The sequence below is a fragment of the Pyxicephalus adspersus genome, chromosome 8 (assembly GCF_032062135.1).
Source record: "Pyxicephalus adspersus chromosome 8, UCB_Pads_2.0, whole genome shotgun sequence".
Lineage (NCBI taxonomy): Eukaryota > Metazoa > Chordata > Amphibia > Anura > Pyxicephalidae > Pyxicephalus > Pyxicephalus adspersus.
This window is the reverse complement of record NC_092865.1, coordinates 32,049,753-32,062,534: the sequence shown is the minus strand read 5'-3', so window position 1 is coordinate 32,062,534 and position 12,782 is coordinate 32,049,753. Positions and strand designations below refer to the sequence as shown.

At 38.0% G+C, this 12,782-nt stretch overlaps 1 protein-coding gene across 1 annotated transcript in view; it reads left to right on the top strand.

The window, feature by feature from the left end:
- Positions 1-12,782, top strand: part of SUCO (SUN domain containing ossification factor) — a gene marked incomplete in the record, with an annotated part of 59,408 nt that overhangs the window by 37,815 nt on the left and 8,811 nt on the right. The window contains 8 exon segments of the mRNA XM_072419937.1: positions 2,388-2,468; positions 3,381-3,474; positions 5,577-6,698; positions 8,044-8,131; positions 9,833-9,937; positions 11,631-11,785; positions 12,419-12,510; positions 12,682-12,737. Of these exon segments, the coding sequence (XP_072276038.1) occupies positions 2,388-2,468; positions 3,381-3,474; positions 5,577-6,698; positions 8,044-8,131; positions 9,833-9,937; positions 11,631-11,785; positions 12,419-12,510; positions 12,682-12,737 (1,793 nt within the window).

The following is a 12,782-nucleotide window of genomic DNA, read 5'->3' as shown; positions in this document are numbered from 1 at the left end:
AAAGTGCTTTGACGCTTTAAACATTGCTGATGTCCTCTGTGTTCTGTTTGTCACATTTATTGTTGCTACAGGCTTACCTGCTGAATGTTATCTGACTGGCTACAGTACACTGCTCAAAAAAAATTAGGGGAACACTCAACTTGGTGTAACACCAAGTCAGCTAAAGTCGTGGGATATTTGTTCAGTTAGAAAGTGTAATACATTGTGAATCTGTTTCACCTGCATAGCTGGAAATGAAAGCAACAGCAGATGGACAGAAAAGGGACCAGCAAGCTAATCCCCAAAGAGGTTATAGTTAAGCCATGTAACTTGCATATAGTGTCCTTTTCTACTACTAGTATACTGTATAGGAGAATGAGGCGGTACCTTGCAGTTATTCAAGTTGCACAAGTAGTCATAATCCTCCAGCATGGCACATTCATGTGTGCTATTACAGGAAAGTTTGCTGTGTATGAGCACAGTCTCAAAAGCATGGAGGAGATACCAGGAAATAGGCCTTTATACCAAAAGAGCTGGACATAGCTGTAGAAAAAACCTAGAGGCAAAAATTTAGAAGCAGGACTAGTATATGCATCTTTGTACAAGGAGAAACAAGAGGACTATAGGTGTACATGTTTCTGACCGGTCTGTTGGAAACAGACGCTATGTGGGCAGCATGTGGCCTGCACACAGATCACATCTGATAAATATTAAATAGAACCCGGACCCTTATGGTAAATTTTAGGTTCACTTCAACATCATCCAGCTTGGCAGTTGATCAGTGATGATCTGATGAGAGCATATCTGTAAAGAGCGGCACACATTTCTATGTGCTAGCTAATGGTACCCTGGCTGCTGTTCCCTACCTGGATGAAATCCTCAGACCAGTTGTCGCACCTTGCATTGGTGCGTTGGAGTCGACTTCTCCTGGTGCAGGACCTAGCCTCGTGGCCAGGATGGTGTAGGCAGTTCCTCAATGACTAATGCATTTATGTCTTTAACTGGCCCCCACATTCCCTTGATTGGAGTCCAATAGGGACCCTATAGGACAATATGTATTGGTGCATCTCACTTTACCAAGTAAGTAGCGCCACAGACTTGCCAGGAGCTCTACCTCCCCCCACCCCAAATTGGGGTCTAAGAGAAAAAACCCTAAGAGCACCATTCACCTTTTGGTGAAAAGCAAGTTTAACCTCCCTAGAAGTAACCCTAAGTGTGACTCAGGGTAGAAAAAGTTGCTAAACGCGGTAATCCTATGGGAAATAGTAAATAGAGCCTTACCTGATCCGCCGGCGTCCCGCGCTGCGATCTTCGTCTTCTTTCTCCGTGCCTTTCACCGGGGAGTTGCCGTTGACATTGGTGCTTGTGTACGTTGCCCGCGGGGCACGGCGGGAAATTCAAAATCCATCTGTATTGCATTCAATACAAAATAACTGTATTGAATGCAATACATTGGATTTTTATGTGTAAAAGCTGCAATACATTGGATTTTTATGTGTAAAAGCAGTACATTGTTTTCAAGAACATTTATTTTACAGTATATATAATAGTATGAGTATAATGTTTTTTTTTTTTTTTTTTTTGAATATATAGATTTTTTAATTTATTGTTTTTTACATGATTTTGTGTTTCAAACTTTATTATACTCATACTATTATATTTATACTGTAAAATAAATTTTCATGAAAAACAATGTACCACTTTTAGACATATAAAACCGGAAAGAAATGAACCACTAGGGAGGTTAAACGTTTTCTGGAATGTGTACAGGGTACATGTGAGCCATACATTCTACTTAGCCAAATTGATTCACAAGTGATTTCATTTTTTTTACTTTGATTTCCAGTAAGATTGTGAATCCAGCCCCCAGTTGTTTAATGGCTTTCATTTCACCGTGTTTAAGTCATCTTTGTTCTCAATGATTTACAAAATGTACATCAATAAAGATCTCGGTTATTTTTTTTTTATCATCGAGAGTGTTCTCTACATTTTTTGGAGCAGTGTTATTTGACATTAAGTGCTGTCTTTTTTTTTTTTTTTTTTTTGTCCAATAAATTTACTTTTTACTTTCATAATCTGTTCTGAAAATCTGCCTCTTTGGAAAAAGACAATTAAAGGTCTGCTTTGATATATAAAACATTATTTTGGGAAACTTATTTTTACATTTGTACCAACTATATCTTTCCTGAACGTATAAACAACAAAGCTCCACATTGAGGCTGTAATGGTAATTTAAATCCTGAAATTGGAATGTTTGTCTACACTGTGCACATTGTTTAACTGGAACATAATGGCCAAGCACAACTTGCTCTGCTTTAATGATTTATAGTGTACATTTTCCCTTGGTGACCACATTGATATTACTTCTGACCGGTAACATTTGCTTGTGTTCCCTGCATTTTCTTCAGATGCCATTCTTAGCATGGTGAATAATCTTGCTGCTAACATGCTGGGTGCGAATACTGAGGAAGCGATCTCTGAAGGGAAAGGTAGCTGCTTTACATTTGTTCCTCAAATTAAAAAAAAAAAAAAAAACTGGTTTTACGTAAGGCATATATAAAACATAATGATAGCTTGTCTACAGTGAGCCCTTTAATGGTTTGTATATTAGTAGTACTACTCAAAGATGTGTAGAATCCTTTCTGTGACACTGTATTTTACAGAATGATGAGTGCGCAGTCTCCATGGGGTCTCTGGCACTGGCTAATAGGTCAGGTAATAGAAAAGTTAGTGGGGCTTTTTAGTTGAATGATATGCAAATAAGCTTGTTTGCTGCATCGCCAAAGATGTTAGTCTGCCAGCACAATGTTTTGTGTATATATAGCTGCCATAAGTTGAATGATGGTTGTCAGCAGCTTAACTGTTGATGAAGGCTGGTAACAATGACATAATGAAACTTGCACATTTCAATCAATATATCTCATTTGTAAAAAATATTGGGGAGGAAAATTTTTTTTTATTAAGTAAATAATTGGGATGCCATTTAAACATTACATTGCAAATACCTTAAAACCTGGTTAGACAATGATGAGACTAATTAAGGATTATGGTTCTGAACTAGTTTTCCCACCTTATCCACTCTTAACTGCATTCACTGCACCCAGTGCCTTACCTATATTGTGCAGTGAACCTTGTGCATAGGTATACCTGTAGTCTATTTGGGTTTAACTACTTTGTACAGAATGCTTTGATCTTTATGACCATTGTTCAGGAAAAGTGTGCTTCCAGCACCACTCCATTTTTGTCAGCTACTAGCTATGGCGCCTATATATTGCTTCTCACCTTTAACACTGTTACATGTCTTTGGTATGTTGCTTACACAGGAGGCATAATTCTTTTACTGTTTATACTGCATGCATTTTATTCAACTGAGTAAATTTTAATCAACATTACTTTTAAAGCTTTGAATGGAAGCACACCTCAGAATTTGACTGCAGAGACTGTGGAAGGCGGTACAAAAACGACCACTGAACAAGCTCCACCTACATCAGCCACGTAAGTGTGCAATTATTTACAATGCTTGTACTGGTCACTCTCCATATACAGTGGTCTTTATTTATCCATTTATTTTCATTGGGTTGCATGAAATGTTCGTGCACAAGCCCTCTGTTTTATGTCAATATTTATCTCCAAAATCTGGAGTAGAAATATTGTTCTAGAACAGGGTTTACTTATATGAAGTCTAATTTTGGGATACAATACTTCCCTCTGTTTCCTCCCTGTCCTGAAATATACCAAGTACAGGTAGCCCCCAGGTTAAGGACATCCGACATACGGACGTTTCCTGGATAAGAACGGGGCTTCCCTGCTCGCTCTGTGCAGGATGGAGGCTTGAAGGGGGGAGGGGCAGTTTGCATGACTTGCAGAAGAAATCTTTTGCTAAACACAGCTAGCGTTATGGGTGATCTTAGCGGGGTGAGCTCTTTCTGCAGCCTCTTGTTACTCTTTAATGACAAAAACAAACTCTAATGTGTCTAAACTCTAATTAAAATAATGTACCTATTCTGACAAATTCAACTAGAACAAACCTACAGTCCCTATCTCGTATGTACCTGGGGACTACCTGCATCTTTTCCAATCCTTGCACTTATAGTCAGTCAGTCAGATAGATGGCGCTGTGTACATTACAAACTAATAACAGCTGCCATCACTCCTCTATTCAGGGTCAATGCTGCAACTCTTATGGACTGATACTACAGTATTATAGAGGTTTGGTTTGACAGAGAAATGTAAAAATGCTTGCATATTCAGGACCTGGACAGATAATAATTGTACAGCATGGTGGAGGCTTTTGTTAAGATCTGGTCAGGCTTAGTCTCTGCATCCATTTGTGTGATTTTTTTTTTTTTTTTGTAAAGTGTCCTTACTTAAAAAATGGTTGTCCAAGGGATTACTGTAAGTTGGCTTCAGACTTTGTGCTACATAGAAAGGCAGTGAATAAAACAAAACCAAGAAAGGAGGTTTTTGTACACATTCAGTATTTTTGTATTTGTGTGTTTTAGGTATGTTATAGAAAATAGCAGCTGCAGATTACTAAAAAAAACACTTTTGATTATCTGCCTAATTTATTTGCCTAATAAAAGGAACATGTATAAACATTTTTTGTCAAAACAATTGTGTGTGCGATTGGTTTGTTGTGTGTGTGTGTTTGTTTTTTTTTTTTTTTTGTGAAAACAGTGATTGTTTTTTTTTTAATGCTGATAGTTTATAGTAGTGCATACATACTTATTTTTGATATAATCTGTAAACCAGGCATGTCCAAAGTCTGGCCTGGGGGCCAATTGTGGCTCGTGTTCAGATTTCCACCAGCCCGCAGCCTCTTTCATAAATCATTAATATGTGGCCCGCCAGCACTGTTGACCACAGTATAAAATATTACACGTACAAAAAAACTATTTTATATTTCATTAGAGTTGATCAACTGCCTTGCAATTATCGGCCCTCTACTCGGCGGGCACAGGGATAGTAGGCGTGTGCTGTGCGGGATCTGCACAGACCACGCCCACTCTGATTCCAAGAACGTGCTCTACAAGGAGCCTACAAGTTGAGTGCTCCCCTAATTTTTTTGAGCAGTGTACTGTAGCCAGTCAGATAACATTCAGCAGGTAAGCCTGTAGCAACAATAAATGTGACAAACAGAACACAGAGGACATCAGCAATGTTTAAAGCGTCAAAGCACTTTTTAGAGCAATAAAAAAGGTAGACAAATAAAAACCACCTTTAACCCCCTAGCGTTCTAATTCTCTCCATATTTCTATGCAAAAAGCGTTACATTTCTTTGCATGGAAATTCATTTTTCATTATAGGCCTATAATTCTTAGGTATAACTCACCAAATATGTCCAATATTTAATAAATTTAATATTAAACTTTAAATAAAAAAAAATACTCCTGCACAGGAAATCCCTTGCGTCACCCTGGTGGGTGTGTGCTGTGCTGGACCGGCGCAGACCATGTCCATGCTAACCCTGCGTACGTCCTGAATGGTCCACATTTCCACATCGTCCACATTTTTACATCACTAAATTTGGCCCTCTATGCAAAAAGTTTGGACACCCCTGCTGTAAACTATTCGTTAATTTGTTGTTTCTATTACAGGATAGAAATGGATACCATTGCACCCCCTACAGTATCGGTACCTGAGCCAGAAGTTGCAATAGAAAATCCCATTGTGCAGCTGGTACAAGAGGAAGAAGAGGAACAGCCTAGACAGTCAACAGTGACCCTCCTGGGTACCGACGATCAGGAAGAGGAAAAAGAATCCTGGTTTGAATTCGAGACACAAATTTATTGTGGGGAACTAGCAACTATTTGTTGTATCTCCAGTTTTTCTGAATATATTTATAAGTGGTGTTCAGCAATTGTGGCCATGCACAGGCAGCGTAGTAAAACATCTGATTGTAAACGCAGGGAGGACAGTGACTCTAAGTCAGCACAGCAAACCTTGGAAAGTCCATCCACTACCCAGACCTCAACAGAACCATCTGAGAGCAAGAAAACTGAACAGGCCACAACCGATTTTATTATAGTGAATTCAGAAGAACTTTTACAAACTGATCATTTAGACCAGGTAACCTTGGAACCTAGTCACACGCAGGCCATCAAATCTCAGTCAATGGCTGGACATGTGACCACTGGTGATAAACTTTCTTCAACTGCATCCTTTTCTGATGCAACTAAAACAGACCACAGCTCAAATCATAGTCATCTTGCACCAGAGGCTGTGCCAGAACAAACAAAGGAGGTAAAAACCAGCAATACTTTAATTTATGCAGACAAACCAACTGTAAACCTGGAGCCCAGTATTTTACCAGATGGCCATGACAGCTCAGTCAAGGAGAATGCAGATTACTCCAACATTATCAAGCCAACAGAAAGCCTGCCAGTTCAGGAAGCAACTCTGCCTGTAGAGATTGATCTGGAAGTGAAAGAAACCCCAAAGCCTGCAGGAACTCAGACTGCTGAGAACCCACCTTCTATAGACAAGAAAGAGGAAGAACAAGTAATGGAGGATGTGTCTATGAATGGGAACCTGAACAGAATCACTACTGATTTCTATGCTGAATTACAGAACTCTACTGATCTGGGCTATACGAATGGAAATCAAGTACATGGTTCCAACCAGAAGGAGTCTGTCTTTATGCGTCTCAATAATCGTATTAAAGCTCTTGAAGTTAATATGTCTCTAAGCGGCCGCTATCTGGAAGAGCTTAGTCAGAGGTAAGCCATGTTCCTGCCTGTTAGTTTCCGTTCATTTCCCTTTCTGCTTGATCCACTGGGAAAAAAGGACCGTTTTATTGACTTGTACATCCTGAACGCAACTGATGGGTCGTGAGCTTTTGCCGTAATCGGCAAGTATGCACCTCAAACTAGCTGATTATGTCATATACTTACCCTGTTCAGTCACCCTGTAGAAATGATAGGTTCAGGAACGGTCATCACTGCATGCATAGAAGGCTCCATAGCAGACTTCTGTGAAGATAGCAATCCTCTTCTGTTGTTGGATGATGTGCAGGAGTTATAATATCCCCAGTGGCTGACTGTGTAAAACTGAACGGTGCAGTTTAGTGCTTAAACAAAAATCCACCAGTGGCCAAGAGTTTTTAACTAAACAGACATTGCATATCTCATTTGTCAAGAAGCACTACCTCCTGTGCATTTTAAACTGAACCTGTCTTTCACTGTGGGAAAAGTTATTTGTTGTTTTTTGTGTCCTTTTTTGAGTAATTTTGTTAGAGCCACAAAACCACAACAGTAAGTGAATAGATATCACCAAAAGTGATTGTGATTAAAGTGTTGTCAAACATACATAATGGCATGTAATAGTAGCTGTCCTCAAATAGTCCTCTAGGTGGTAGTGGTTGTGGCTATATTTTACCATGAATCCAGCCTGCTTGCTGCAATCTTAGACATATGAACATTTATAAATAGACTCAGTTTTTACATTCAATTCAATGAGAATATTTTTACATACTTTACGATCATTCAATATATAAAAAAAAGTTCATGTTCGATAAATGGGTGAATCTTGAGCAGAAATAAAAATGGTCACTGTTGAATTCAGTACATGACTTATGGCCGTATTCATTCTAAATGTAAACACTACCACCTAGTGGAATTATCAGAAATGACATTCGCTATTAAACTAATTTATTCCCACATAGCTTTAATGATTCACACATTAGGCCTGATTTATTAAAGCTCTCTAAGACTGGAGAAGATACTGTTGTGCGAGAACCATAGTGATCCAGCAAACCTGGATACCTATTGATAAAACTCATTTGCTATTAGTTGGCAAATGTTTCCAATACTGGACCAAATCATGATGGTATTTTTTTTTCTCCAGTCATGAAGAACACAAATCAGGCCCCATGTTCCCATGTTGGGACAGTAAATCAACTCTATTGGCACAAAAACCATGAAAGATATTGTATATTACTGCATTCAGCATTTTTTGGATGAAAGTAGAAAAATCTGGGAAATCTGCTCTAGTGAGATTGTAAAGTTTCCTTTCTGTGCAGGCTAGTTTTTTAAATAATGTGTTAACATATAATTTTTTATTAAGGTACCGGAAACAAATGGAAGAAATGCAGAGAGCGTTTAACAAGACTATTCTAAAGCTACAAAATACGTCTAGAATAGCAGAAGAACAGGTAAGTTTTGTTTAAAGTGTAATATGGTAGCACACTTATTTGTAGCTGATTTGTATTGCTGAGTCCTGTAGAAATACATTGAGGATTCAAACCTTGTCCTAAATATGTCTTCTCTCAATATGCCTTATGGTACATCTGATTAGTTCTTCTCTTTCCATTCATTTAAAAGGGTCAGGTCTAACCAAACCATAAATGCATAAACTGTTTCCCTGATGGGTATGACCTCTAAAGGCAGCATTTACAAACTGTCCATATGTTCAGGAAGGCATATTATTTATATAATATGTATAGTGTGTATATATATATATACTTTTTTTTATGAAGGTATTACCTTTTTTTTTAATTATTTTTGAGACGTCTTTTAATTATTAGGCAGGATCACCATATTAAATTCTTAAAAAAAAAAAAAAAAAAAAAAAACGTGGCTTAGGAAAAAGGAAAACACAATAAGGGGTCAGAAACCTATAAATTCTCTACCCTGCACTGCAAGAGACTTTCTAGTGTCATCTTCTATTTATGTTCTAAACGTCAGGCTGCACAGATGGAACACAACTTGAATAATGTGCCAGGTATCCACGTAAACTGCAGTTGTCATTTGGGGATTCACAGCTGCGTAAACAACAAGGCTTGCCTATATGTTTGTGGCTCCATTCTGCTAGCCTATATTATGGCCCCTCCTACTGATCCAAGGGGTTTTTTTTGTATATTTTTTGATACAGAGCTCAGGTCTTAGTTCAGCAACATTTCTGAAAAAATCTTGAATAAGTTACATTTTTTTTTTGTAAGTTATAACAACAAAGCTCTAAGTAAAAGGTTTACTTAATGCAAGACCTTTCTGTAACACAAACAAATTTTCATTGTTACTGTACAGGGAAGCAGAGCACACAGCTAGATCAGTTGTAGCCTTATGAATGATGGGGAAGTAGTATAACATCACTTCCTCTCCTCTGTATATACAATGCATAAATATTGCTTTACAAGATAACTAGTCAAGGTGCCGATAAATTAAACTTCTGGCTTAAAAGCTGTCAGTGAGAGCCATGGTCCAGCATTCACATGGATTGTCTCTGGGAGCCACTAAGGCTATGTACACATGTCCGATGATTCTCACCCAATACTACCAGATGGGCTCTTTCCGGGCCAGAATCTGATGTGTACAGTGGTCACCCAATGTTGTTCACGGATCTATCCTGACGGATCCATGAATGACTGCTGCACAAGTCTGTGGAGAAGGGCAAAGTGGGTGCCACTCACTCGTGCTTCCTGCTCCATAGAACAGGACAGCGATGTGTGTATAGTGCTCATTCGTTCATGTGCCATTCTTTGGAATCCATCACAAAACATTGTTTCCAGTCACAAAAATTAAAATAGAACTTATGAACAAGTCTTGGTTCACATTTAAAACACTGGTTACACGGTGGCTTTCTCAGTGCTTTGTAAAATGTCACCTAGTATGCAAGTGGTTATAAAAAAAGAATTAATATTTTGTGCCATTGCAGTCATCTCTTTGAAAATATAAAATATATCCTATTGGAGAAGTGAACTGAGTGTCTACTTATTTACCTGACTTCTGTGATCCTATGTGTGCCTGATCCCTATGCTTATATACTCCCTTTAAACAAATAATTGTATTCTCAATGCCCCCTATAAATGAACATGGTTAATATATTATGAAATATCTTTTCCTATGTCTTGTGTCAGGATCAAAGGCAGACTGAGTCTATACAACTCCTACAAGCTCAGCTCCTTAATATGACACTCTTGGTCTCTAATTTGTCAGTTACCGTCTCTGAACTAAGACAAGAGGTAAGTCACTATCGCTTTGAACTATTTAATATTGGATTATAAGTTTTACATTTGTCTTCCACTTTCCACCTTGTAATTTAGGTTCGAGATATGTTTTCACCCTTCTTTCATGAATACTGAGTAATGTGTCAGTGTAGTACTTGCAGAGATCACATATTTTAAACTAATTTTATCAACCAGAGCAGTCCTTGTTCAGGCACTTTCCAGGATCCACACTTACAACCTGGGACTGCTCAAAGATTGCAGGGTTACGTATATTCTGGTGGCTGTGCAGTTCTTATCTTTGCTTGATGCAGATGCTGCAGCCTGTTATCTTGTGATTTGCCACGGACTGTTCCAGTCTGATATACAGGATGTAACCTATAGATAATGGTACAATCTGGCATAAATGTAACTTCCTTTTAATAAATAGAAATTCTATGTATACAGGCAGACAAAACAAAAACTAGGGACTAGTGGGTCAACCTGAAGCAACATCCAAACGCATCCAAAAATTAGGTATGCCTGATCTTTTGGTTCTTGTCCTAATTGTGTAAGAAATCACCTAATAGCTAGAGCACTTTAAATCAAAACATTACAAAGAAAACAAATAAAGCCAACATAAAACAAAAAACACCAGGAAGGTAGTGCCATGAAACAAGCATGTCCTATTTTGTCAAACCGAAAAATACTAACTTCATGATATGCATGTGTAGCTTAAAGCTTGGCTCTGTGTGCAGTGAACATCCCTTCAAGTAAATCCAGATTTTGGAAAAAGATAATTTGTTTGCCACAAGGACCAAGTTGGCTATGGCTTTTCTGGTTAAGCAATGAATCTTTGGAGACTTATAAGACCTTTCTATGTTTGAGAGGATTTTTGTTATAGATATCATGTTGGGAAGAACTTCATTTTCCAATGATTTTCCTAGAGCTTATAGTGATTTGGCTGTCTCTGCAATACTCAACCATCTTTGTGTTGGCATCAGATCAGCATCCCTTCCATTTTGTACAAGGGTCTGCTATATAGCTTCCACTGTCTGTTCACCTACTACTCTGTTGCACCATTATAGCACTATTTAAAAAAATTAGTGGCTGACGGGGGTAAATTTTACATGTTTAGCAAAGGGCATGTGCAGATTTTTAAATACCCTCTTCAAGTGCTTCTTTAATAAAACCCCAAATTACAGACAAAAAAGGGCTCAGTACAAAGCCGTGTTTGTCCTGAGAGAAAAAATTACATCTGATAGGAAGGAGAGTTTATGTTGGTCCTGAAGTGGTGAAGTGGTCAAAAATGACTTCATATACTGTGAAAGTGGCTTAGGATATCTGATTGGGAAGCTCTGTAAATTAAGAAGCAGGTATTGATTGACAAGTCATCCACAGTTTGCGGACAAAAGTTTTAATAGTTTCCTGACAGTTTTCCTTGTACATAGTTGTCATAAATCATATACCTTCTTACTGTGTAATATTTGATATGTGGTGTTCACATGAACTGTCTTAAGAATGATCAGATGATGCTTCCTCCTGTAATTCCAATAAACACATGAGCTTGTCTTCCTTAATACATTAATGCCATTTATTTTATTTTTTGTATTTCTCCAAATCATATGAAAACCATTCCCTCTTTCATTTACTGTTGTGTTTTTTTTTTTTTTTTTCTGCTGTACCATGTTAGTGGTTGAGTGCTGAACTTTTAATTTTTTTTACATTGCAGGTGTTTGATCGTCAGACCTATTTAATAATCTCCCTAGTGCTGTGTGTTGTTTTGCTGGCATTGCTTTGTTTACAGCGCTGCCGAAACTCATCACAGTTCAATGATAATGACCTATCAAAAATACCTAAAAGCAATAACTATCCAAGCCCAAAACGGTAAGTACAGTCTTTATTATATTTCAGGTTTGTATGATGTGCCATTTGGAGCTTAGACATCTTTGATTCTGTTTATATAGACTTCTTTATAAACACTTCAACAATGTTTATTATGTACAGATAAGCTTTGAGTCATGTGGGTAGCTGCTCCTATGCATACAGTACATTTTCACCATTATTTGCAAGATAATACTTAGCAGATCTTGAGTCTCTTGAGTCTCCTCTTCTTGTGGCTCCCTGAAGGGAATTCCCTCACCTCCACAATGCATACGCAGGAGAGGGAATGTTCCCTATTTACCCCGGTGGCAGAAATGTTAACGCGGCCGGGGTAAATAGGGAACATTCCCTCTCCTTTGTATGCATTGCAAAGGAGAGGGCATTCCCTTCAGGGGGCGTTCCTGGTGGGGGGTGGAGGCATTAGGACGGGACTGTAGTCTGCAGTGTGGGTGGGTGGAGTGCAGAAGTCTTGGCTCCAGACTCCTTTATAGAAGTTGATAGGCGATTCTAGGATCCTGCAGATTTCCAAAAACAAATTACTGATATATTATAGCTGACTGTTCTAAATTGAGTTTAACCTGAAATTTGGTAATGCATAAACATGGTGTTAAACTTTTTGCTATTTTGTTTTATTAGATGTTTTTCTTCATATGATGATATGAATCTTAAGAGAAGAACCACATTACCACTGATCCGTTCTCAATCATTTCAGCTGTCTAGCAAAGAAGGTATGTTTATGTTTCAATAGTTTGATTAAATGGAACAGGCTTTTAAAATAGCAACAGGGGTGAAATTCTTTGCAGATATGTTCTGTTCTCTTTCAACACAGCATAGTTTTAAAATGATCTAATTGCAGCTTTCACATTCATTCAAACATCTTTAATTTCATTTTTCCTTAGTTGATCCTGAAGATTTTTATATTGTAGAACCGCTGAAGTTTTCTCCAGAGAAAAAGGTACAATTTTATGTATCATTCTAAGCAAAATAAATATAGCTACTT